The 27,871-nt window shown below is 40.5% G+C and overlaps 2 protein-coding genes across 6 annotated transcripts in view; one reads left to right on the forward strand and one right to left on the reverse strand.

Annotated features, from left to right (window-relative positions):
• Evi5 (ecotropic viral integration site 5) overlaps positions 1-27,871 on the reverse strand; it is a 147,451-nt gene that overhangs the window by 86,032 nt on the left and 33,548 nt on the right. For 4 of the 5 annotated variants that reach the window (XM_029477109.2, XM_029477107.2, XM_029477108.2 and 1 more), the window contains exons 2-6: positions 26,324-26,553; positions 2,608-2,797; positions 1,819-2,043; positions 993-1,067; positions 478-603 (exon numbers count right to left, since the gene is read on the reverse strand). In XM_029477109.2, the coding sequence (XP_029332969.2) occupies positions 478-603; positions 993-1,067; positions 1,819-2,043; positions 2,608-2,797; positions 26,324-26,472 (765 nt within the window). In that variant the 5' untranslated portion in view covers positions 26,473-26,553. Of the gene's footprint in view, positions 1-477; positions 604-992; positions 1,068-1,818; positions 2,044-2,607; positions 2,798-21,014; positions 21,119-26,323; positions 26,554-27,871 lie in introns of those variants that run through there. The other variant, XM_029477112.2, reaches the window with a different exon arrangement.
• Positions 13,068-13,644, forward strand: LOC110293957 (ubiquitin-conjugating enzyme E2 D2B). Its single transcript, XM_021161866.3, has one exon. It carries the CDS (start codon positions 13,074-13,076, stop codon positions 13,515-13,517), a length of 444 nt encoding a protein of 147 aa, XP_021017525.1. The 5' UTR covers positions 13,068-13,073; the 3' UTR covers positions 13,518-13,644.

The raw sequence follows: 27,871 nt of genomic DNA on the forward strand, positions 1-27,871 counted from the left end.
CCACCCAGCAGGGATGGCAGGCACACAGAACAGAAGCAGCAGCATACAGGCCAGTTATGGCACAGTTGACGCTAATGCTTAAAGTCTGAGTAAGAAAGCCAGAGACCATAACTGGCTTGTCCATAGCTCCTCTTTAGAAGTAGGTCTAATTGTGTTAAACTGACCAGCAAGTCATCATGTTATTAAAACACCTTTTTTTCCCAACTGTTACTTTGCCCCTTTTTAAAATGTGTTTAAGTATCTTGCCTACATTTACCTATGTGCAGTGTGTGTGCCCGTGCCCATACAGACCAGAACAAGGCATCTGAGTCTCTAGAACAAGGACTTACGAATGGTTGTACGGTGAAGCAGGTTCTCTACAAGAGCATCAAAGTTGCTTTTAACCACTGAGGATCTCTCTCTCCAACACTTAGTTCAATGTTTTCAACATAAAGTTTGTTAAAATGATGGATACAAAAGGAGGGAGTGGACATTTACCTGTATCATGCATTCAAACTGGTACATACAAAGGCCCAACTCCGCCATACTTGGCTTAAATAGTTCACGAAGTCTGTAGTCTTGCATTAATTTAACAAATACACAGAAAGCTTCTTCTTCTGGCATCTATTTAAAAACAATAACAGCACAGATCAAGATCTCATGACAAACAAATAAAACAAAATCATATTTAAACAAAGTATCATTCAGTAACAGTTTCTTCCTCCCTCTGAGCACACGCGCTGGTGTTCAGATGCCAGAAATCAGCCAGGGATGGAAGTGGGTGAAGGGAGGAGGGAGGAGGGAGGAGGAGGAGGAGAACAGGATCTGAAACTTCTTTTGGTAGCAACCGAGCAGTATTACTATACGTTCCAAGTGCAAGAGTAAATCGCTGTGTGTGCTGTGGTTAAGGAGATGACACACGTCTGCTTAGCTCAGTGAAACTGAACATGGTTTTTAAATTCTCCGTTTGACGTGGAAAGCTTAGACAGTTACTACTTACGTGCATTACTCACCTGCATCAGCAGCAATCCAACGATGAAAGCACTGCCCTGACAGTAACCAACCTCACGGTCCACTAAGGAGTATGCCTAAAAAGAAAAGCATGATGTTCAAAATACTTCAACGTGTATATTCTATCTTCCTTCTCCAAAAACCTAAAATTGGTGAGACAGCTAAATTAAAAGTCCATTTATTTTTTTAAAAAGCTCTTGCTTACTTGTTGCAGATGTTATTCTATAAATATTTAAAAAGCAAATGGCTTATTACATAAAATCTCTTTTGACAATTTCCCAATAAGAAAGTGGCAGCTCCTAAGGACAAAGAAAATAAAGCAATTTGTACTCAGAAAGGTCACAGAGCTTAAAAGTCAGATTTTTATGATAAACAGTGCGTTCAGTTAGGTAAAACAACAAAATTCAAACGACTAAGGAACTAGTGTTTCACAGAGGTGGATGCGAGGAAAAGAAACTGTAGGGAGGCAACACTGAAGAAGCAACAGTAAGCTTTTAAAGAGCCGAGCACACTAACAACTAGGACCAGATCATATGTCATGATCTCGTTACAGTGTGAACTATCTATCCTCATAAAGAGCCTGCAACGGTCAGTGAGAGTAAGTTGGTTTTTGTCAACCAATGGTAAATAATGTGACAAATTTTCTAATAAGTTCTCCAAACTACATGTTGATGAAGTGTCAGAATTAAAGCAGAAAGGGAACTAAAACTAAATTATTGCCCAAGTACCCAATGATCATGATGGGAATTCATGCTTCACTATGGAAATGTGTAATTCAACCTCTTACAAATTCATTTCATTTTTTTTTAATTAGTAAATAGAGCTCACCTTCATTACATTAAATAAAACCTCCTGTCCAAGGCTATCTTTTTCCTTAAAAAAGTTGTGTTCTGGGTAAGTTCTAGCAATGTCCCTTCGTATCAGTTTTTCACAAGGTGAAGTCATTTTCAGGAGTTCTGAATACTGGTCCTTAATTGTCATACTCTGTGCATTACATAAAAGTTGCCAAACTATTGCTCTGAAGTGATGAGGTATCCCTTTACGAACAAGCTCCTAAAAACAAAAAGAAAACAAAACGTTTAAATGTCTCATACCTTATGATCCAAGAGTTTTAGGGAGGGGAATGTTGAAATGGAAAACTTTATGAATTTTAAAATTTAAAAAAAATTTTAATACTAATGAAAATTTTTAAACAAGGTTACAATTTGACCTTTGGTAAGTTCTGATCAGGGACTACAAAGCCATGATAAATTGTCATCTCTCTAAGAACATGGCCTTTCAAGGCGTGACAGCCCTGACAGTCCAGAGCTACACACAGCACGCTACTGCACCATCACATTTAAAGGGCTGCTGAAGGAAAAGGGCAAAATGCTAACACAGGATGTCTCCATTTCATTTCTGAATTTACAAAATGGGAGAATTTAACTTCTAAAAATATTTTTTTTCAACTGTGAATCTCTACAACCTAACTTCTTTCTATCAAGCATGGACAATGAAGACAAATACAGGCAACCTGCTCCTAACACAGCACACAGGTTACCAGGAGAATCTTCCATTCTCCTAACGCCTCCTACCCTCGGGGATAAGAGAAAGAGCTTCCATAAACAATGCAAATACCTTCACTTGCTTTTCTTTCTTCTTGCGTACATCATCCCATTCATTCACAATTCTTCCCCAAAGAATCCAAGAGTCTTCCTCCAGGTGGCTGAGGTTGCTGGAGGCTGATGAACTTGATACGAGAGAGGAACCACTGTTTCTTCTTGACCCATTCACTGATCTTAAAGACTTACTGTCTGTCTCTATTAATCTAAACAGAATTAAAGGTGTTTAAGATACCATCTCACATGATACTAGATAAAGTAAGGACAGCATTTAAAATCTTCACAACAATAATTAGCTTTTGTTGTTGTTGAGACAGGGATTCTAGTTGTAGCCCTGGCTGTCCTGGAACTCACTCTGTAGACCAGGCTGGCCTCAAACTCACAGAGATCCACATGCCTCTGCCTCCAGAACAGATTAAAGGTAAGTGCCATCATGCCAGCTCTAAGTTACAGTTTTAACAATTTTTGTTTGGTTGAAATCAGCAACTCTTGCACTTTTTCACTATGCATAGCAATTAAAAAACTGAACCATTTCAGAACAGCCAGGGCTACACAGAGAAACCCTGTCTCAAAAAAACCAAAAACAAACAAACAAACAAAAAAACAAAACCTGAGCCAGTAAGATGTACTTTAAGCATGTAATACAATTAGCCCCATTATAATTCATATTCATTGCCACAAAGAGGCCAATGAGAAGGCTCAGAAGATAAAGTGCTTGCTGCCAAATCTGACAACCTCAGCTCAATCCCCAGTGCCCACATAACAGAAGAAGAGAACTGACTTCCCTGGGTTCTCCCTGACCTCCACATGTGTGCCACAACACCACACACAAGAAAGCTACAACAAGGAAGGGAGCTCAGCACAGTGGTGCACACCAATAGTCTTAGAATCTCAGAACAGACTCACCTATTAGGAAATTCACTTATTCACTCAATCCCAAGAATTTTAAGACCAACCTGAACAATTTCAAAAACAATTCAAGGATCAATAAAATGGCTCAACAGGTAAAGGCACTTGCTGAAAACCGGAGTGTAATCCCTGGGGTTCACATGGTAGGAGGAGAGAAGCAACTCCCACAAGTTGTCCTCTGACCTCCACACATGCCCCACAAAAAATAAATAAATAAGTAGGTGTAATTTTTACATGTTTTACATTCAAGTTAGGGAGATCAGGGTGGGAGTAGCTCCATGGGGGAAACATATATTAATATATACTTAACATATACTAATCCGTAAATCCCATATTTACTATGTGACTAGACATAAAGTAATGATTAACCAAATCCCTTCTCTTTTTCCTCTTCCACACACAAGTATAGCCTATATACAACAACGTGTGTGTGTGTGTATGTGTGTGTGTGTGTGTGTGTGTGTGTGTGTGTGTGTGTATAACTATACATTATACATAAAGATCTGGCAAAACCAGGCTCAGATTCCTAGTCAGTAGCAATAAGTATAGAAATCTCAGCTGAAGGGGGATTTACAGCCCCATAGGAGGAACAACAATATGAACTAAGCAGTACACCCACCCAGAGCTCCTAGGGACTAAACCACCAACCAAAGAGTAAACACGGAGGGACTCATGGCTCCAGCCACATCGATGAGAAAAGAGGCCCTTGGTCCTGTGAAAGATTGATAACTATGTCTAATTTTCTGAGGAACCGCCAGACTGATTTCCAGAGTGGTTCTACCAGCTTGCAATCCCACCAACAATGGAGGAGTGTTCCTCTTTCTCCACATCCTCGCCAGCATCTGCTGTCACCTGAATTTTTGTTCTTAGCCATTCTGACTGGTGTGAGGTGGAATCTCAGGGTTGTTTTGATTTGCATTTCCCTGATGATTAAGGATGTTGAACATTTTTTCAGGTGCTTCTCAGCCATTCGGTATTCCTCAGGTAAGAATTCTTTGTTTAGCTCTGAGCCCCATTTTTTAATGGGGTTATTTGATTTTCTGGAGTCGACCTTCTTGAGTTCTTTATATATATTGATATTAGTCCCCTATCTGATTTAGGATAGGTAAAGATCCTTTCCCAATCTGTTGGTGGCCTTTTTGTCTTATTGACGGTGTCTTTTGCCTTGCAGAAGCTTTGCAATTTTATGAGGTCCCATTTGTCAATTCTCGATCTTATAGCACAAGCCATTGCTGTTCTACTCAGGAATTTTTCCCCTGTACCCATATCTTCCAGGCTTTTCCCTACTTTCTCCTCTGTAAGTTTCAGTGTCTCTGGTTTTATGTGGAGTTCCTTAATCCACTTAGATTTGACCTTAGTACAAGGAGATAGGAATGGATCAATTCGCATTCTACAAGATAACCGCCAGTTGTACCAGCACCATTTGTTGAAAATGTTGTCTTTTTTCCACTGGATGGTTTTTGCTCCCTTGTCAAAGATCAAGTGACCATAGGTGTGTGGGTTCATTTCTGGGTCTTCAATTCTATTCCATTGGTCTACTTGTCTGTCTGTTGGTGGGATTGCAAGCTTGTACAACCAGTCTGGAAATCAGACTGGTGGTTCCTCAGAAAATTGGACATAGTACTACCAGAGGATCCCGCAATACCTCTCCTGGGCATATATCCAGAAGATGTTCCAACCGGTAAGAAGGACACACGCTCCACTATGTTCATAGCAGCCTTATTTATAATAGCCAGAAGCTGGAAAGAACCCAGATGCCCCTCAACAGAGGAATGGATACAGAAAATGTGGTACATTTACACAATGGAATACTACTCAGCTATTAAAAAAGAATGAATTTATGAAATTCCTAGGCAAATGGATGGACCTGGAGGGCATCATCCTGAGTGAGGTAACACAATTACAAAAGAACTCACACAATATGTACTCACTGATAAGTGGATATTAGCCCAGATACTTAGAATACCCAAAATATAAGATACAATTTGCTAAACACATGAAACTCAAGAAGAACGAAGACCGAAGTGTGGATACTTTGCCCTTCTTAGAATTGGGAACAAAACACCCATGGAAGGAGTTACAGAGACACAGACTGGAGCTGAGATGAAAGGATGGACCATCCAGAGACTGCCATATCTGGGGATTCATCCCATAATCAGCCTCCAAACGCTGACACCATTGCATACAACTAGCAAGATTTTGCTGAAAGGACCCAGATATAGCTGTCTCTTATGAGACTATGCCGGGGCCTAGCAAACACAGAAGTGGATGCCCACAGTCATCTATTGGATGGAACACAGGGCCCCCAATGGAGGAGCTAGAGAAAGTAACCAAGGAGCTAAAGGGATCTGCAACCCTATAGGTGGAACAACAATATGAACTACCCAGTACCCCCCGGAGTTTGTGTCTCTAGCTGCATATGTATCAGAAGATGGCCTAGTCGGCCATCAATGGAAAGAGAGGCCCATTGGTCGTGCAAACTTTATCTGCCTCAGTACAGGGTAACGCCAGGGCCAAGAAGTGGGAGTGGATGGGTGGGGGAGTGGGTGGGGGAAGTAGGTGGGGTACATTTGGGATAGCATTGGAAATGTAAATGAAATAAATACCTAATAAAAAAAAGAAAGAAAGATCGATAACCCAGTGTAGGGGAATGCCAGGACAGAGAAGCGGGAGTGGGTGGTTTAGGGAATGGGGAGTGGGGGTGGGATAGGGGGGTTTTCAGAGGGGAAATGAGGAAAGGGGATAACATTTGAAATGTTAACGAAGTAGGCAATAATCACATAAAGACGGTCCAATGTCTTCAGACCACACAGAAGCACGATTTAAACCACACTAACTCTAAAGTCTCCACCCACCAAAGCTAGCCAGCATGGAGCTAACATGGCTTTCAGAAACTGGTGTCAGATTATGAAATGAACCTGTAGATCACTCTCCTTTCCCTGTAGTCCCCTCCATTCCCTGGGGATGCCAAACACTGCAGCAGACCCAGCTTTCCCCCTTTTTGGGGGCCACTAAACCCTGCCTCCTAGTCAATACCCATTCCTTTGGGTCAGCCAACTTGGATACTACCTTGGATTCGTCCAGTGGACACTGCAAACCTGGACAAGTATGCAATTTTCACTCTACTTCCTATCCTCCAGCAGTAAGCTTGCAGGTCCCTCTTCTCCCCAGGCCCAGCCCCAAAGGCCGCCCCACCACCCAGCCCGTGACCTAGGGACTGTTGCTGAACTTCCTGTGGACTCTGCCTCTCTTCTAAAAGCACTTCCTACCTGCTCCCCTTCAACCCCAGTCACCATGGCTGGCAGGGACTCCCTAAACTTTCATTCTTATGTCTTTATGACTTGCCTTACTGAAACCAAACTTGTAGGATACCCTCTTCCAACTACACCTTAGAAAGCCTGAGGACTCTGCCCCTACCTTTCAGTGTGGAGAAATTCCCTTCGGATCTTTCTTGAAGCTGCTCTCAGCTGTTTTTCTAGCTTACCTCTATTTCTCTCTGCCACCCACCAACCTAAGAAGCACTCCCTAGGCAACCCACAGCCACACTTTCCTACGATCCAGAGAGGGTAACAGATGCCAAGGGATGGAACTCTCACTCAACAAAGACCAGACCAGAAATCAGCATCTACAGGCACCTCAATCATGTTAAGCCCCAATGCCTACACACCAGTGCAAAAACCACAATGATTACTACCCTAGGCAATATGCCTCCACCTGAACCCAGGAACCCTACCCTACTATAGTAAGCCATAAGAAAGGCAATATAGCTACGAGATAAGGATTTCAAAATAGCAATTACGAATACAGTTAAGGACCCTAAAATGGGTATGAAAAAAAATCCCTTAAAGAAGTCTGTGAAAACACAAACAGTAGAAGGAAATGAGTAGAACAGTTTAAGTTTAAGGTGCAAAGAGAATCATAAAGAAAACCCAAATAGAAAAACCAATAAAAACTTCAGAGAAAGCTTCATCAAAGCCTTGAAGACAAGGCAGAAGAAATAGAATACCATGGTCAAAGAAAACATTGAATCTAAAAATATCCAGGCATAAAACATCCAGGAAATCTGGGACATTATGAAAATCTATAACTTATAGGAAGAAAAAGAACAGAGAGAGGAGAAGGAGAACCATGACCACCACCACCAAATCAAAGGCACAAAAATATTTTCAACAAAATCATAAAGAAAATTTCCCTAACCTAAAGAAGGGGGTCCCTATCACCAAGAACCATATAGACAGGACAGTAGGAAGGACCAGACAAGAAGTTCCCAACAACACATGATACTAAATGTACAAGTACAAAGTCAGAATAGTAAAAGCTACAAGGGAAAAAGGCCGAGTAACATATAAAATCAGATCTATCAGAACAACGCCTGACTTCTCTAAAACCAGACAGGCCTACATGGATATTCTACAAGCACTAAGGGACCACAGAGGCCAGACCAGATCACTATATCTAGCAAAACTATCAACCTCAATACATGGACCAAGAGAAATATTCCATAATAATAACCAAATTTAAACAATATCCGGCTCTATAGAAGGTGCCATAGGGAAAACTTTAATCTGAAGAAAACACACACCCAAGAAAACACACGGAATACATCATCCCAAACAAGTGAATCAAAACGCCAACAAAATAAAAGGAACATTGTTTGTGATACGTCTCAGGATTAATGGCCTCAACTTCACCCAATAAAAAGACACAGACTAAAAGAATGAATTAGAAAACAAAATCCACTCTTCTGCTGCATCCAAGAAATACACCTTACCATCATGGACAGACATTACTCCAGGGAAAAAGGATAGAAAAAGATGCTCCAAGGAAATAAATACAAGAAGTAAGCAGGTGGAGCCATTTCAACATCTGACAAAATAAGACTTCAAAATAAAATTAATCAAAGGAGATAGGGAAGAACATCACTTACTAAAAGGAAAAACCCACTAGGATTGTGTAATTCTAAACGTGTATGCACCAACCACAAAACCACCCAAGTTCATAAAAACTTCTACAGGAAAAATCACATATTGACCCTGACACATATTGACTGATAACAATTTCAATACCCAACTTTTGTCAATAGGTCATCCAGATAAAAACTAAGGAGAGAAACAGAGATCAATATCATAACCCTAACATTCGTAACAGATATTTACTGAACAGTTCACCCCAAACACCAAAGACTATATACTTTCTTCTCAGCAGCACATGGAATGTTCTCCAAAACTGAACATAGAATTGGATACAAACCAAATCTCAATAGATAAAAGAAAACTGAAATAATATCCTGCATCCTATTAGAACACTACCAGTTAAAGTTGGACACCAACTGAACAACACACTACTGAGAAGAATGGGTCAAGACAGAAATGGAAAAGGAAATTAGACACTTTTTTAGAATTGGATGAAAATGAAAACACAACATACACAAAACTATAGGATGTAATCAAGGCAGTGCTAAGAGGAGGCAAGCTCACAGCACTAAGTTCCCTACTGAACAAACTGGAGAGATCTCATGTTACCACTTAGACAGTTTCACAACAAAGAGGAGAACTAACAACAAGAACAGCCCCCAGCAAGCAATACTTCAGGGCAGAAGTTATCCAATCAGAAACAAATAAATACAAAGACTAAATGAAGGGAAGACCTGGTTCTGTGACAAAAATCAGTAAGATAAACCCTTGGCCAAATTAACTAAAAGGTGAAAAAGAGAATATTCAAATTAACAAAATAAGAGACAAAAAACGGACTTAACAGACACTGGGGAAATACAGAGGATTTTAAATACTACTTCAAGAACTCCATCAAATTATAAAATTTAAAAGGAATGAATAATTTTTCTAGATACATACTACCTACCATAGTTAAATCAAGATCAGAAAAGCAATTTAAACAGACCTATAACCCCTAATGAAATAGAAGCAGTCATGAAAAATCTCCCAACCAATAAAAGCCCAGGACCAGATAATTTTAGTACAGAATTCTACCAGATTTTCAAAGAGTTAATCCCAATACTACTCAAATTATTGCACAAATAGAAACAGAAGGAATATTGCCCAGTTCTCTTTACCAGGCTACAGTTAACTAAGATACAAGTAGGTTTCCTCCCAGAGATGCAGGGATGGTTCATTCCATGTAAATGGATAAATGTAAGCTATCATATAAACAGACTGAAAGACCAAACCACATGATCATCTCATCAGATGCAAAAAGGCCTCTGAGAAAAATGCAGTGCCCTTTCATGATGAAAGTCCTGGAGTCTAGGGATGCAAGGGACACGCTTCACATAACACAGATGATTACAGCAAGCCCAAGCCCACAGCCAATGTCAGCCTAAACAAAGAGAAACTCAAAACATTCACTTCTACTCAGATCAGGAGCAAGACAAGACTGTCCACTCGCTCCATACCTATTCAGAAAATACAATATATGAATATATGTCTTAGCTAGAGCACTTAGACAACTGAAGGAGAGTGATTAAGGGGATACAGGCAGGCAGGCAGGCAGGCAGGCAGGCAGGAAGGGGGGAGGGAGGGAAGGAAGGAAGGAAGGAAGGAAGGAAGGAAGGAAGGAAGGAAGGAAGGAAAGAAGTCAGTCAAAGTGCCTTCATTTGAAGATGATATGAATTTATATATAAATGAACCTAAAAACTCCACCAAGAACTGAGTGCTGGTGGCTCACACCTTGAATTCCAGCACTCAAGGCTAGCCTGGTCTACAGGGCTAGTTCTAGGACAGCCAAAGCTACACAAAACAACCCTGTTTTGGAGAAAACAAAAAAAGGCAAAACAAAAACTCCACCAGAAAACTTATATAGCTGAAAAACACTTTCAGAAAAGTATCAGGATACAAAATCAACACACAAAACTCAGAAGCTTTTCCGTATACAAATAACAGACTGAGCAAGAAATCAAGAAAACAGTACCTTTTAAAACAGCCTCAAAAAATTAATACATAAACAAATTACCATGCAGTAACTCTAACAAGCAAGTGAAGCCTTGTAAAATAAAAACTTTAAAACATTAAAGAAAGAAATTGAAAAGATATCAAGTGATCAAGCGATGGGGAGATTGCCAACATTCATTCATTGGTAGGATTAATATAGTGAAGATGGCCATCCTACCAAATGCAAATCTACAGATTCAACGCAATTCCCATCGAAATTGCAACATAATTCTTTGCAGAAATTGAAAAAAAGAAACCAATGTTGACCTTCACAGGGAGAGAGAGAGAGAGAGAGATCCTGAATAATAAAAGAACTGGTGAAGGTATCACCGTCCCAGATTTCTAGTTGTAATACACTAATAGTGATAAAAACAGACACACTGAACAATGGAATCAAGTTGAAGACCCAAACATAAGTCCACACACCTATGGACACCCAATTCTTGGCAAAGAAGAAAAAAAAAAAATGCACACAGAAGAAAAGACAGCATCTCTAACAAATGGTGCTGGTCAAACCAGATGGCTATATATAGAAGAAAGCAAACATTCTATTTCTCGTGCCCTGCACAAAACTCTACTCCAAATGGAACCAGAGACAGTGGGGACTGGGGCTGGGGGGGTGGGGGGGGGGCTGGAACAAAAGGATTAAAAAGGAAAGAGATGAGCGGAACCAGGGAGGGAATACTGAGAAGGGACACCTAACACCAAGGGCCATTTCAAGGTCATATGGAAACCTATTCCTGTAGGAGCTACTTAAAATATATACATATGCAAAAGAAATCTAAATGGTAAAGCCCCAACTAGACAACTTACACCATCAAATCAAACTTCCATAATTTGAATCATAAGCTGAATGAGTTACATCTAGTTGAGTCATTATTCTCACAAATAGTGACCTGCCTGCATAGAATGCTAGTGTAACAGTAGCACCAATACCGTGGGTAACCAGCCACTATCGGATTGGATGGAACCCATGCTTGACACTGCTCAGGTAACCAAGAACCTGAGACTAGATAGGCCATCGGCCTAGGGGAAAACCAAACACTATTGTCCTGCTAAAGTAACATAGCAACAAAAAGACTCCTAACAACATTCTGCTATACACACAGATCAGTGTCTCAGCCATTATTAGAGAGGCTTCCCCTTACAGCAGATGGGAACTAACACAAAGACCTACAGCCGGATAATGTGCAGATACTGAGAGGTAACTAAGTGGGATGTCTTACTTAAACCCCTCCACTCAGAAACCAGAGAGCTGTGCAGAGGTGGCGGCAGAAAGACTGTAAGAGCCACAGGGGATGGACGACACCAGGGAAACAAGGCCTTTTAGACACAGCAGGACTGATGCACATAAAAACTCAGACACTGTGGCATTAAACACAGAGCCCTTACCAGTCCTGGTCAGATGGGCTCCCAGTGCTGAGAGGGGTGAGGGGACAGGAGGTCCACCCCTAACCTAGAAGCCATCTCTACTGGAACCTAACTGGGTACATAAACCACACTTGAGGGTAGGGCCCATGCCCCCCAGCAGATGGCCAATACAAAACTAACTTAATTGTGGTTTTACAGTGTTGGGTTTTTTTTTTTGGGGGGGGGGGGCTCTTACTGCTTTGTTTGGGCTTTTTTTATTTTAATGGTATTGGTCATTTGCTTGTGTATTATGTGATCCAATTTTGTGTTAGTATGGGTTTTATTTTTATATCTATGTTTCTTGTGCTTTTTAGTTTTACTATTATTCTTTGTTTTTCCTTTTTTACTTGTTTCCTAAAGTAAAAGAGAAAGAGTGTAAAATTAGGACTAGAAATGAATATGGAGAGCTCCCTTTTATTACTGTAAGCTTTCCAAAATGTGTTTAAAAATGATATGAATTACTTAGTGAAAGGTTATCTTTAGCAACCTTTGTAAAAAGAGGTGTAAACAATATAGCTGCTTTCTCAAGTGTCTTGTATATTCTAGAAAATTTTAGAATGCTCATCTCAAGTTCTAATTACAAAAATTAAAATTCTCTTTAAAAATTAAAAAATAAAAGGTTCTTTCTGTCTGAGATTTGAAACATGGTGGAATACTTGACACATCAAGTCTCTTCCCAGTGAACTGCAGTCGTCAGAGGTTTGTTCAAAGTGAGCCAAAGGTTAAGATTTGGTAACCTAGTGACAGCTGCCTCATGACATCATAGCACAACCTATTATGAGTTTGTGATGATGGTCATGTTACAAACAAACAAACATAAGAGCCTACTACGCTGCCAATCCCATCATCCCTGACCAACTGTCACCCTCCCGAGCTGTGCAAGCTGCGTCGGTCTGTGATACCGCTACTGGCTCGAGCCCTGGTCAGAGGCTCCGGCGGAGGGATCCGCAGAGGCTAAGGTCTCAGAAGAAGAGTCAGCTACTGCGGCAGCACAAAAAGGGCGGCTACAGGGTGATGCGCCAACCGATGTGAAGACAGATACAGTGCCCACGGTGGCTGGCCCGGAAGCTGAGTGGGCCTCGGCCCTCAGCGCATTCTGCCAGGGCCAGGCCAGAACTGCCTGCCTCCTCTTCTGCGGCTGATCCAAAACCAACAAGACAGCCCCAGGCCCTCGGTGCCTGACTCCTTCCACCTAGGGCCACCAAGACAGCCTTCCACCATGGCTCTGAAGAGAATTCACAAGGAACTAAACGACCTGGCCCAGGATCCCCCAGCACAGTGTTCAGCAGGTCCTGTAGGGGAAGATATGTTCCACTGGCAAGCTACAATCATGGGGCCAAATGATAGTCCCTATCAGGGCGGAGCATTTTTCTTGACAATTGATTTCCCAACAGAGTACCCCTTCAAACCACCTAAGGTTGAATTTACAACAAGAATTTATCATCCAAATGTTAACAGTAACGGCAGTATTTGTCTTGATATTCTTCGGTCACAGTGGTCTCCAGCACTAACTATTTCCAAAGTACTTTTATCCATCAGTTCTCTATTGTGTGACCCCAATCCAGATGATCCCTTAGTGCCTGAGATTGCTCAGATCTACAAAACAGATAGAGACAAGTACAACAGAACAGCTCGGGAATGGACTCAGAAGTATGCGATGTGACTAAAGAGATTACTGGATATCCTCAACAAATAAAAGCTAGGGGAACTCTGAAAGAGAAGTCCTTTTGATTCCCACCGGACTGTTTCCCATGAACCCACGCCCACGCGGTACCTGCCTCATCCTCCCTGGTGCACCGTCTTCACCTGATACAGTGCCGCTGCTTGTTGCTCGCACCAGAAATACTGTACCAACACTGTCTCCTAGCAGACGAGCATTCTCCAGGCATAACCTGGATGTGAGATTAAAAGTTTTCCTTATTGACTTAAATCTGGATAACCACAAGGTGTGAGGGTGGTGGGTACACAATACTGCTCAGAAGGGGTAAAGGTCCCCCAATCTTTAAGAGACAATGAGATTGCTTTTAAGTGGAAGCCATTTAAATGTTTTTAATTTATGAAAAGCTAGGTGAACATGAACGTTTCTGTACTCATTTTATTCCAAAAGACCTAGAACTTAAATGGACATTAAAGTCACCTAGATTAAGCCAAAACCTACCTTTTGTATTTTAAAGTCTAACTGGTTAACAAAAACAGATTGGCGCTATGGGCCCATAAAGTGTGACTGGCTTTGTTCCCAAAATCTTTTATACCTGGATGACTCAACCTTCTTTCTTTCACACTTTCTCTCCATATTCTTTGGTTTATTTGTGGTTTCTTAGTTGACTCATCACTAATAGCTCTTATTTTTATTATATTAACTGCTTAATCCATTTGGATGTAAGGGTAAAAGTTTAATTTGATGAAAAGAACTTGTGTATGAAGACCCTATTGCTCTTCTGGAGCTTGTACATTCAAGAATGATTCATGTGTGTAATAAACCAATTATCCCAGCCATTACATACATTTTGTGTGAACAGGCTCTTTTACTTTAGGGACTTGTTTAGCGGAAACTGGTGGGTTTCCCTCAGCCTTGTCACGCTTTCTTTAGATTGGTCACATTTTCTTTTTTTTTTTTTTTAAGATTTATTTATTTATTATATGTAAGTACACTGTAGCTGTCTTCAGATACCCCAGAAGAGGGCATCAGATTTAATTACGGATGGTTGTGAGCCATCATGTGGTTGCTGGGATTTGAACTTGCGACCTTCAGAAGAGCAGTCAGCGCTCTTAACCGCTGAGCCATCTCTCCAGCCCCGCATTTTCTTTTTTTTTCTTTTTTTTTTTTTTGATTTTTAATATTTTTATTACATATTTTCCTCAATTACATTTCCAATGCTATCCCAAAAGTCCCCCATAGCGCCCCCCACTTCCCTACCCACCCATTCCCATTCTTTTGGCCCTGGCATTCCCCTATATTGGGGCATATAAAGTTTGCAAGTCCAATGGGCCTCTCTTTCCAGTGATGGCCGACTAGGCCATCTTTCGATACATATGCAGCTAGAGACAAGAGCTCCGGGGTTCTGGTTAGTACATCATGTTGTTCCAACAATAGGGTTGCAGATCCCTTTAGCTCCTTGGGTACTTTCTCTAGCTTCTCCATTGGGAGCCCTGTGATACATCCAATAGCTGACTGTGAACATCCACTCCTGTGTTTGCTAGGCCCCGGCATCGTCTCACAAGAGACAGCTATATTTGGGTCCTTTCAGCAAAATCTTGCTAGTGTATGCAATGGTGTCAGCGTTTAGAAGCTGATTATGGGATGGATCCCTGGATACGGCAGTCTCTAAATGGTCCATCCTTTCATCACAGCTACGAACTTTGTCTCTGTAACTCCTTCCCTGGGTGTTTTGTTCCCAATTCTAAGAAGGTGCACAGTGTCCACACTTTGGTCTTCATTCTTCTTGAGTTTCATGCGTTTATCAAATTGTATCTTATATCTTGGGTATCCTAAGTTTTGGGCTAATATCCACTTATCAATGAATACATATTGTGTGAGTTCTTTTGTGATTGTGTTACTTCACTCAAGATGATGCCCTCCAGGTCCATCCATTTGGCTAGGAATTTCATAAATTCATTCTTTTTAATAGCTGAGTAGTACTCCATTGTGTAAATGTACCATAATTTCTGTATCCATTCCTCTGTTGAGGGACCGCATTTTCAAATTATGAAACAATTCCAGTTTATAGCTAAAAAGATACTTTAAGAGTAATTTTATTAAATAAGATAGAAACATAAGCTTAAAGGCATTTTCATGAAAGAATATCCAACCTCCCAGAAATAAAACTTAAGAAACTTGCTTTGTTAATAAAACTAAGCTGCATTTTATCAAAACCTTCTGACACTTCTAGGAACATACATAACCAAAACAAGCGTTACTATTCAGTGAGTTAAAGAGTACCTTTGGCCAAACTCAGAAACGAGCACAATCATATAGTAAAATGTCCACATAACTACTTTGCAATACACTTTTTAAAGGATAGCCACACAATTTTAAATTGTGCTGTGTATGCAGCTTTTTGAAGTCTTACACCATCCATACCCCAATAAAGCATTATTTGAAATGTCAACTGTATTTGTCAGAAACAGCATTCTTTTCCTAATATAATTATAAAAACCAAGCCATTCTTCAGCCATACTGATATTCAGTACATAGGCAGATGCATCTTTACACTGTCACACACACATGCACATGCAGGAAGATCACAAGTTCAAGGCCAGCTTGAACTATGTAATAAGACTATTTCAATACCCTCTCCCCTCGAAAAGGAAAAAAAAAATTTAAGAAAAGCTAGCTCTAATACAACATAGCTAGACACTGTGGCAGGCATTGGTAATTTAACACATGGGCGGCAGAGGCAGAAAAAGCACAAGTTCAAGGCCAGCTTGGTCAATATAGCAAGCACTAGGCTGGTCCAGGATACATAAACTTTGTTTCAAAAACAAATCACCCTAAATAATCATATAGCAACTATAAAGTGTGCATAAGGCCTATGGAAGTGTAGTACCCAGAGCCTTCTCACCACTCCACTGGAATGTGCATAATATATACAAGGCTTCCAGCAGTATCATGCCCTGGGCCTTCACACTCACTGTAATGTACAGCAATGCAGCATACCAAGCCTTCCATTCACTCACCAGCTCAGGGCCTGCAAAAGCCATGGTAAATGCCACCCACAAGCATACCAACCGTTGTTAACTTTGATACTGCATTTTTCTGTGTGCGTTTTCTGTTTAGACACACAAATAACCACTGTCTTACAACTACATTATTTTATCCAATAACAACATGATATACAGGTTCACAGCTGAGAAGCAACAGGCAAGTTTATATAAACACTCATCCTCACATAGTGAAACCAACACAGTGCCTCTTCTAGACCTATGATAATTAAGTGACACAGGATTATATTTAGATAAGGCATGCAGAAAAAAGCATTTACAATTGCCTTAATATGTAGACTTTATAAAAATATAGATAGAATCAAGTATTCTCATTTCTTACTGTTAAATGTAGTTAATAATTTAGGGCCCAAAACAGATGGCTGATGGCCATGGGATTTCAACAAAAGCAGTAGTGGTAGAAGGCAATACTGCCTTGAAGGTCAACAACTTCCAGACTGGAGCCTGGCAACTGGGACAATGGGGTGTGGTACCACTGATAAAATCTGGCCACTGAGAAGTTCCTCTAAAACTTATTCCCTTCACCAGATGGGTTTACCATCCTGTAAGGAGTGGAGAATCAGGGAATATTACAAAATGGTGGGGGGGGAGGCATTTTAAGTGTTATCTCTAACAGATGAGTTTTGTATCTTTGGCTCTGAGAACTGAACAGAACCAAGATACCCACCTTCCAAGGCTTCATGGGACATATACAAGAGTAGCCATTTTTGTTTTATTGGGTTCTTCTAAGCTTTGACTTAGGTTTCTTTTGAGAACAGAGATCATTTACTTTGTGTATGGAAGCCTGGGTGCAACAAACATTAAAAACAAAAAAACCCTCTCTGTAACAATGTAATTGAAAAGTACAAAAGAGCTCTGGCTTCACAGTCCCATCCTTCACCACACCTGCCCCTGGCAACCAGTCTGCCCAAGAGAATACTGCTGCCCTCAGTTTCTTTCTCTCCACTCCCTCTCTCTGCTGTGGAAACATTATATATGTTCAGGTGTGTGTATGACAGAGAGACAGAGAGACAGAGAGACAGAGAGGGAAAGAGAGACAGAGGGAAAGAGCTTGAAATGCACAAACATTACAACTGTTCAGGTGTTGGAGTAACCAACTATTGAGTGTTTGGCCTAAACAGGACTCTCAGAGATGCTCCTGAGGCCCAGAGAACATCACAGAAGAGAAAGACTATGAAAGCAGGAAGATGGAGAGAGGGGGTTGATGGGAAACACATTTTTGGAAATAATGCTGCAGCAGCTGTGGTCACCTTGTCAACATCCTATCACAGGTGAGAAGAGGGGCTATGAGACCACTCCTCCTTGAGGAGCCTTGACAGTTAATGGCTACCAGGACAAGGAGCGTCTCTTTCTTCAGTGGTTAGTTGTCCATGTTCACTCAAGTAAACAAGCTCACATTCATCCTCATGTAAGAAACCTTAGTAGATGAGAAAGTGTCTGGGAGAAGGGAGTAAGCGAGAGCTGAGAGAGAAGGAGGTACACACATATGAAACTCAACAGCATCAACAGAAGGAACAGTTGTCAGGCATTCCTATCTGAGCTGTGATGGACTTGGAAGGCATCCCTGTAGACTGTATCAACAGCGGTTGGAAACACAAGTCAAAAGTTCAGAGAAGAAAAAAGTACCCATGTTTTCCCATGGGTATCAGAGTAAGATACAACAACAACTATGCCAACTGGTAATTTGCAAATTGCTAAGATAATTTATAAAGAACCAAGGCAGAAACGTGCTGTATTAGAAAACCATATGGAGACCTAACTATTCTGGCACTTAAAAGCAGAGTCTTATCACAAAAAGAATAGTGTTTCCAGCGTAAGGCTCCAAGGTCTCCAATAACATTACACTTAAACACGCTATGGAACACACTGGGAGAAAGAAAATAATTTGTCAACTAAATGGTTAGCAAGTCAGTAAAAGTAAAGACTAACACGTATCTGGGTCTTCTAAAACAAAATTACTGTACTAAGTAATTTATAAACAGGCATTTGCTGTTCAGAGCTCTGGAAGTTGGGAAGGACAAAAGCAAAACACTAAGGTTCAAATCTGACAGGGGTCATTTCTCACTCGTGGTGCCTTCTATTAATGTGTTTACACATAACAGACACAGCCAAAGGCTCCCTAAAAAGTCTCTTTTTAGCTTTTTAGAATTTAATGAAAGTGAAGACACTTCATACCAAAACTTATGGGACACAATGAAAGCAGTGGAGAAGGAAAACTCATAGCTCTAAGTGCCTACAAAAAGAAACTGAAGAGAGCTTACACCAGCAGCTTGACAGCACACCTGAAAGTTCTAGAACAAAAAGAAGCAAATGCACCCAAGAGGAGTAGCCTGCAGGAAATAATCAAACTCAATTCTGAAATCAACCAAACAGAACAAAAACAACTATATAAGGAATCAACCAAACCAAGAGCTGGTTCTTTGAGAAAATCAACAAGATAGATAAACCCTTAGCCACACTAACCAGAGGGCACAGAGACAGTATCCAAATTAACAAAATCAGAAATGAAAAGGGAGACATAACAACGAAGTATATCTTAAAATAACTACTCTGTTGAATACAAACAGTTGAAAATCTTAAAATCATGTTCTACAAAAAAAGTCTCTTTTAAAAAAAAAGTATGTATACAGAATGTTTGCCTGTAGGCCACCCCTAAAGTCTCTTTTTTAAACAGTATTAATCCCATCCATGAGAAAAAGAGCTTCCCAAAGGCTCGACCTGTTATGTTCCAAATTAGAATCCAACACAGAATTCTGCTATCACAAACATTCAGACTGCAACAAAACTCCATGCCTGACATATGAGACTGACATGCTCTCAGGTCAACATATACAGATTCCTCACTAGTCGACAGAAATAACAAACCCACAAGAGTTTAGCATAGAAAACAACTCTCCGGTCTTACTTGCCTTATTTCTTTAAACGACAGCTCAGGAAGTTCAAGAGTCCTTTACACAAAGAACTGAGAAAAAATAATCCTCAGCCAGGCATGATGGTGGATGCCTATAACCCCAGCACTTGGGAGGCTGAGGCTGAGGCTGAGACCAGCCTAGATTACATGAGAGAATCTGAGCTAGTCTCATATTCTAAATAAAATCCTGCCTTCATTGGAAAGAGAGGGAAAAAAAACTCACAAAAATGAAACCAATTCAAATGAAGTGCCTTTGTATAATATGTGTGTGAGAGGGTAAATGTATTTTTATATAATTTACATACACACGCACACATACACAGAGAGAGAGAGAGAGAGAGAGAGATTGGGCTGCAGAGATGGCACAACTGGTTAAAAGCACTTGCTGTTCTTGTAAGAGACCCAGGTTCAGTTCTCAGCGGACACACGCTGGCTCACAACCATAACTCCAGTCTAGGTATTCCAACTCCCTTTCCAGCCTTTTCTGGACTCCACAAGTTTACACACACATTCAGACAAACAGACACAATAAATAAAAATAAATCTTTCTTAAAGCTATACTTTTGACATAAAGTTGAAGTATCTGTTGTAATATTTTCATTCATGATGTTTTCTAGGGTATCCTAGGGAAACTGAGGTAATGCTGCTTTTCTAAAATTTTTTCAAGTATTTAATAAACAGTAGACCATCTAGATCAGACTGCACAACAGAAACACAAGCCACTTCTTACACAATCTTTAAAAGTTCCAGGCAGCAGCCACATTTCAAAAAATTAAAAAGTGACTAATTTTTATAATTGATTTTATTTGGGTTTGTTTATTGTGAGATAGGGTCTCACTCTGTACCCCAAGCTGACCTGGGACTTGTAGTGACCCTTCTTCCTCAGTCTTGTAAATGCTAGGATTTCAAGCATGAACCAGCAGACAGAGCTAATGTCATTTTAATATGTAGTCAGTTTTCTTAAAATTGATGATTTATGACTTTTTTCTTTTTTTAAGATTTATTTTATTACATACAATGTTCTGCCTGCATGTATGCCTGCACACCAGAAGAAGGTGCCAGAACTTTAGATGGTTGTGAGCCACCATATGGTTGCTGGGAATTGAACTCAGGACCTCTGGAGGAGCAGTCATTGCTCTCAACCTAAGTCCCCATTTATGACTTTTTTCAAAACAAGTCTTCAAAATCTAGTATAGTTTAACTTACAGTATATCTAAGCCAGACTAGGCACATTTCAAGTGTCCATCAACTCTGTGGGCTAGCAGTTAAAATACTAAACTGTACAGATCTTACACAGATATTTAGACTAGGGTATCAAAGATTCATGGTAATTACATTTTAAAAACATATGTAATATAAATGGCTGTTTCATCATTGTTGTGTCTCCCTGAGTGACACACTGAAAAGTGCTAAGCAATAGGAGCAATGCTAAAATTTAAACACCACAGATAGACAGGTAGTTCACACCTTCAAACAGTAACATTTCCCCCACTGAATTAAAATAAAATGTCCATACTTGACGCTTACCTCCTTAAATTCATCTCTTCCAATGCCTTTGTATTTTTAGTAAGAAAAAGAAAAGCACATTAACACAAACCATAAAGATCTGTCTTATTTCAACTTTCTCTATCAATTATTAACTTTCTTCAAACAAATCTCTGAAATTGCACTAAACTATTTCTTCACGTTTTTCTGGGGCTGCCACACATACTTTTTTTTTTTTTTTTAAAGAAATAGCTGCAATGAAACCATGTAAATGAAAATGATTCTCTGTTCTCATGTGTCTTACATCTTAATTTCCTGCAACATTGCTCACACTTTTCTACCACTTAAATCAGTTACCAGATAGCACCAGCGGAGTCTCCATGGAATATGTGCTGGTGACACACCTACTGTAGGGTCACAGGCAGTGATTCTGCCAAGCACTTTTTACCTGTAAACTACACGACTTCCTTACCAGTGGTCAGAGAAATGAGAGGGTGGCAGAGTAAAGGAGAGGAAGAAAGCTAGCTCTTCAAGTTCAAATTTTTATTTGGATTTTTGTTGTTTTTAATAAAGTTAAATGTATCTTTCTGCTAGGCCTGGCATGGGCTTTTGAAAACTCAAGGTCACCCACAGTGGCACACCTCCAACAAGGCCACATCTCCAAATCTTTTCCACTGAAACAGCTCCACCAATTAAAGATCAAGCACTGAAATTCCCGAGCCTACAGAACCATTCTCAAAGTACCACAAGAATAATATCTGATTTCCAAACCTATTACAAAGCTATAATGAAAGGCAAAACAGTCCACCTTATGACCAATAATCAATACACATGAACAGATTGAGACTGAGTGCAGAAACAGACTGAAAAATCTATGAATAACTGAGGTCTAACTAAAGTATCCAATTAATTAAAAAAAAAAAATTCAAGCAAATAAAGGAACTGAGTATGGTACACGCTCTTCATTCCAGCACTGGGGAGCCAGAGGCAGGCAGATCTCTGGGACTTGGAAGCCAGTCTGGACCACACAGGAGTTCCAGAACAGCCAGAGCTATATAGCAAGAGATCCTGTCTCAAAATAATAGTTATTTTAATGGATGCCATAAAACAATCAAATAGGCACACAACTGTCTATCTCCAGGTTCAGGAGGGCCAAGGCCCTCTTTTGGCCTCAGTGAGCATCAGACATATATGTGCTAGACATATATATATATATATATATATATATATATATACACACACACATACACACACATACATACATGTAGGCAAAACACCCATATACAATATACATAAAATAAAAATCTTAAAAAGCTTCTCAAAACTCGATCTTGTATCACATACAAGCAAATTTAATAAAATCACTTGAATCCAGAAGTATGGGGGGCAGCTAGCAATCCAGTGAGGTGCCATCTCTTTTAACATCAATAAAGTAAAACTCTAAGAATATATAGAAGATATTTGGTATGATCTATGGTCACCAAATGCACAGTCCCTGGAGGTCAATCTTTAAGCTGGTACTTCATCAGAATTGTAGGTGCTATAGAATCTAGGTGCTGAAGGAGGTAGCTCAGTCAATAAGGCACTTCCTGTGCAAACATGAGGTCACATCTGTGTTTGCATCATCTGCCCCATGGAAAAGCTGGGCATGGGGCCACTGCCTATAACCCCAGTGGAGGGTGTGAGAGGGAGAACACTGACAGGCAGGTCCCTGGAACTTGCTAGCCAGATAATCAATGAGCTTCAGGTTCCATGTGACACTGACCCAAAAAGCACAGAGGAAAGCAACAGAGAAGACATTCAGCATAAATCTCTGGCCTCTACCTTCACACATGCACTTACAGCCATGCTGAACACACACCCACATCCATGTGTACACACATGCACACACATACACAACTTCTATTCCTCAAAAGATATTTTAGGAGAATGACAAATGCCAATGGAAAAGGAAGATATGAAAATCAACCTCCAGAGAACAAATCTGCATCTTAAACAAAGAATTCTCAAAACAGTGGCTGGAGAGATGACTCAGCAGTTAGGAGCACCGACTACTCTTCCAGAGATGACTCAGCAGTTAGGAGCACCACTACTCTTCCAGAGAAGCTGATTTTGGTTACCAGGATCTACACAATGGCTCTTAACTATCTCTAACTCAAGTTCCAGGGAAGCCAATGCCTTCTTCTGGCCTCCATGGGCACCAGGCATGCATATATGATAATCATATATATATATATATATATATATATATACATGCAGGCAAAACACTTATACCCACAAGATCAAATAAAAATAATTTTTAAAAAAATTCTCAGATACACTAAAGCAAACAACATAAATTTGTAAAATCAAAGATAATCCAGGCATAGTTGTACCTGCCTTCACTCCTAGCCCTGGTAAAGCAGCAGCAGGTGCATGTCTGAGTTCAAGGCCAGCCTGGTCTATACTGTGAGTTCCAAGTCAGCCAAGGCTACCTATTGAAAGCCTGCCTCTAAACAGCAAAAGATATGTGCAGACAACAAACAAACATGTAATAAGAATACATGAACATCAGTAGAAAAACAAATGAATCCACATGCACTAATGGGGCTAGAGAGATGGCTCAGAAGTTAACAGCACTTGCTGTTCTTACAGAAGACCCAGGTTCCCAGCACCCACATGACAACTCATAACCACCCGTAACTCCAGTTCTAGAGACTCCAACACACTTTCCTGACTTCTGCAGCTACCAGGCACACATGATGTTCAGACATACATGCCTGCAAACACTCACATACTTAAAAGTAAATAATTCTTCGGGACTGGATAGATGGCTCAGTGGTTAAGAGCACTAACTGCTCTTCCAGAGGTCCTGAGTTCAATTCCCAGAAACCACATGGTGGCTCCCAACCATCCATCATGAGATCTGACTTCTTCTTCTGGAGTGTCTGAAGACAGCCACAGTGTACTTACATATAATAAATTAATTAATTAATTAAAAAGATTTATTTTTAAAAAATAATTCTTTTTTTAATGCATTATTGTCAGACATGGTGGAACATGCCTGTAACCCCAGAACTTGGGAGATAGCAGCGTCGTCCTCAGCTACACAGTGAGTTTCAGGTCAACCAAAAGATCCTATCTCAAAAGACCAAAAAAAAAAAAAAAGTAAAAGTAAAGCAAAATAAAACCATGTAGTATCAATACCTATCAGAATGGCTAAAATTCAAAGCCAGGATCATGGTCTAAGGCTGTAGCTCAGTTGGTAGAGTGCTTGCCTAGCACACGATGCTCTTGGTTCAATCTCCAACACCACATAAACTGCGTGTGGTGCACCGCCTGTAGCACCAGCACTCACCAGATAAAAGGCAGGAGAACAGGAAGTTCAAGATCTCCCTCAGCCTGGGCTACAGGAGACCCAAATGTTTGATCACAACTAAAGTGATGAAGGTAACCACATCTTGTCTTAACTCTACTTTGGTTTGCTTAGACACTTCTCAGCCTTTACCCCACAACAGTGACATCTGCATTGACAACACATTTGGAATTTCTATGACCCTAGCCGTGGTTCAGATATATTAAGCAAAAAACATGAACATGAACTTTAATAATCAAAGAAGATATGTCAGGACCAATGGTCAGCCAGGTGGTAGTGGCGCACACCTTTGATCCCAATACTCAGGAAACAGAGGCAGCTGGATCTCTATGAGTTCAAAGCCAGCCTGGTCTATAGAGTGAGTTCCAGGACAGGCAGAAACAGCAGACAGTTTCTACAGAGAGAAACTCTGTCTCAAGAAAACAAAACAATGCAGGGCAGTGGTGGTGCACTTTAATCCCAGCACTTGGGAGGCAGAGGCAGGCGGATTTCTAGTTCAAGGCCAGCCTGGTCTACAGAGTGAGTTCCCGGACAGCCAGGGCTACACAGAGAAACCCTGTCTCGAAAAAACCAAAAAAAGAAAAAGAAAAATAATAAAGAAGAGCTTAATCAAACTGTATATTTTTAAAACATGTGAATAGTTTAACCAGAGTTACACATCAAAAAAAAGCTATTAAAACTTATCCTTAGCAGGGCAGTGGTAGTGCACGCCTTTAATCCCAGCACTCATGGGGGGGGGGGGGGGGTTGGGGGGGCGGGCAGAGGCAGGCAGGTGAATTTCTGAGTTTGAGGCCAGCCTGGTCTACAAAGTGAGTTCCAAGACAGCCAGGGCTATACAGAGAAACCCTGTCTTGAAAAAAACAAAAAAACAAAAACAAAAACAAAAAAGAACAAAACAAAAAAAAACAAACAAACAAACAAAAAAAACCCTTATCCTTTACCCTTAGAGCTATAGCACTGTACCTTAACCAGACACAAAGAGCTGCTGTTCCCTACTTTCTGTTGATGATGGTCCAGAGACTCCTGGAACTCACTATATGGACCAAGCTGGCCTCAAGCTCAGAGTCTGGCTCTGCCTTGTTGAGTGCTAAGATCATAGGACTGCACCAACACTCATCACACAAGGAAAGTGTGTTGGAGTCTCTAGAACTGGAGTTACGGGTGGTTATGAGTTGTCATGTGGGTGCTGGGAACCTGGGTCTTCTGTAAGAACAGCAAGTGCTGTTAACTTCTGAGCCATCTCTCTAGCCCCATTAGTGCATGTGGATTCATTTGTTTTTCTACTGATGTTCATGTTCAAAGTACACAGAACCCGGATTCCTAACTAAGGAAATAATTACTGTCTTGCTCTTATGGGAATGGGATACTTTGGCTTCCATAGGATTTCTCACTCTAAAATAAAATCAGAGCCGGGCGTGGTGGCGCACGCCTTTAATCCCAGCACTCGGGAGGCAGAGGCAGGCGGATTTCTGAGTTAGAGGCCAGCCTGGTCTACAAAGTGAGTTCCAGGACAGCCAGAGCTACACAGAGAAACCCTGTCTCGAAAAACTACAAAAAAAAAAATAATAATAATAAAATAAAATAAAATAAAATCAGATACCTAGACTTGACTGAAAAGGAAACTACGTAGAAAGTTTACAATAAGAGGGGACTGAGAACACAAGCAAGGGAGCACCTGCCTAGCATGCACGGCCTCGGGGTTCACTCCTCAGCTCTAAAAAACTTTTAAAAATGGTAGTTTTGCCCTAATAATTCGTAAAATTCCTGAAGGATTTAGAGTCTAAAATGCTAAGAAAGGAATGGGGAGTGCTATTAGCTAAAGCATATCTTAGTCTTAAACAAATGTCCTCAGGCAATGCATGAAGCTGTATGTTACATAATTCTGATAAACAACGCCCCAGAACCAAGGAAGCAAGCATTCTTAGTAAGAATGAACACTTAGGCTGACGTTTGGTTTGTATGATAATCAAGAGAAATGTCCAGCAATTGCACTCACCTGTTTTGTTCCTCCAGCTTAGCCAGGAGTTCTAAGTCGTCTGGACTCAACTTTGATGGGGAAGATGGTGACTGTGTTGGTGTTGACAGTGTGGTAGATGAGGATGTAGTGTGTAGTGAGGCAGATGGACTTGCCACCTGACTGGCCATCTGACTGACTGTGTGTGATACTGTGTTCTTCACCCATGAGAGAGTAGAACTCAGCTTTTCTGCCACCTTGTCTGTCGCCACCTAAGGGCAAGAACAAAAAGCATATTTTAGTTTTATTTCAGTCATTACCACAAACTTGGTGATCCTGCTAACTTTTACTTAAAAATCACTAAGGTGATGGCGATTAAACCTGGTTTAGCAATTATTCTAACATTCAGACTTTGAAACTAATTTTTTTAGATCTATTTGTTTTTATTTTATGTTTGCCTACATGTATGTATATACACCATACCCATGCCAATTGTCCTCAGAAGCCAGAAGACAGTGCCAGATGCTGAAACCAGAGTTTTACACGGCTGTGAGATGCCATGCAAATGCTAGGAACCAAGCTCGGGTTCCCTAGAGGAACAGCAAATGCTCTTAACTCACAGCCACCTCTCCAGGCTGGGAGCTGTTTATCTCTACAACGTGCTTCCAACATCAACAAACCAGACAGTGTTTTCCAAGCTATACACTGAAGCCCAGCCTAAACACACAGCACACACTTTTAATTCTAGCACTCAGGAGGCAGAAGGAAGACAGGTCTCTGTGAATTCAAGGCCAGCCTGACCTACACTCCTGGTTCCAGGAGCATCAAGGCTACTAAGTGAGACCTTGTCTCCAAAATATCAAAAGAGGACGTAGTCTTACAAAATTTATATTTCACTAGCATATACCTTAAAAATCTATATAGTGCTTGGCTTCCTGTTCGAGAATAAAGATGTGATCTCTCAGCTTCCTACTCTGGCTCATGATGCCTTGACATTATGGACTCCCCATCGAGAACTATAACCCAAAATGAACTTTCTTCTACTAAAAAAAAAAATTGAAAGTATACATACACACATTATTTGTGTACATGTGGGTATGTTCCATCAAGATGTAAATGCATTTTTCCTTCTTTCTTTGTAAAGGATATTCTTTATTGAGATTTTGGTCAAAAAAAAATATATATATAAGCCAAGGAAGTAATATCAGGATGGGCGTCCTGAACAAACAAGACTAACAAGACTGTGTGTGTGTGTGTGTGTGTGTGTGTGTGTGTGTGTGGTTTTTCAAGACAGAATTTCTCTGTGTAGTCTGTCCTGGAACTCACTATGTAGGGCTTCCAGAAATCTGTCTCCTTCTGCCTCCCAAGTGCTGGGACTAAAGGCCTGTGCCACCACTGCCTGTCCTGTCCAAAAAGACCTTTTATCCATCTGTCTTCAAATACACTAAAGAGTACTTCACATAAAGGTACCAGCTTCAAAGGTACAAAATTAATTTAAATGGCTAAGAGAGTGGGAGAGGCTCAATGCAGAACTTCATAATAGTTGAAGCTATTCAGAAATAGAAGTTAAGATCTCTGCCAATAACCACA

Source organism: Mus caroli, unplaced genomic scaffold (assembly GCF_978045245.1).
Source record: "Mus caroli unplaced genomic scaffold, Mus_caroli_1 scaffold_4, whole genome shotgun sequence".
Classification (NCBI taxonomy): Eukaryota; Metazoa; Chordata; class Mammalia; order Rodentia; family Muridae; genus Mus; species Mus caroli.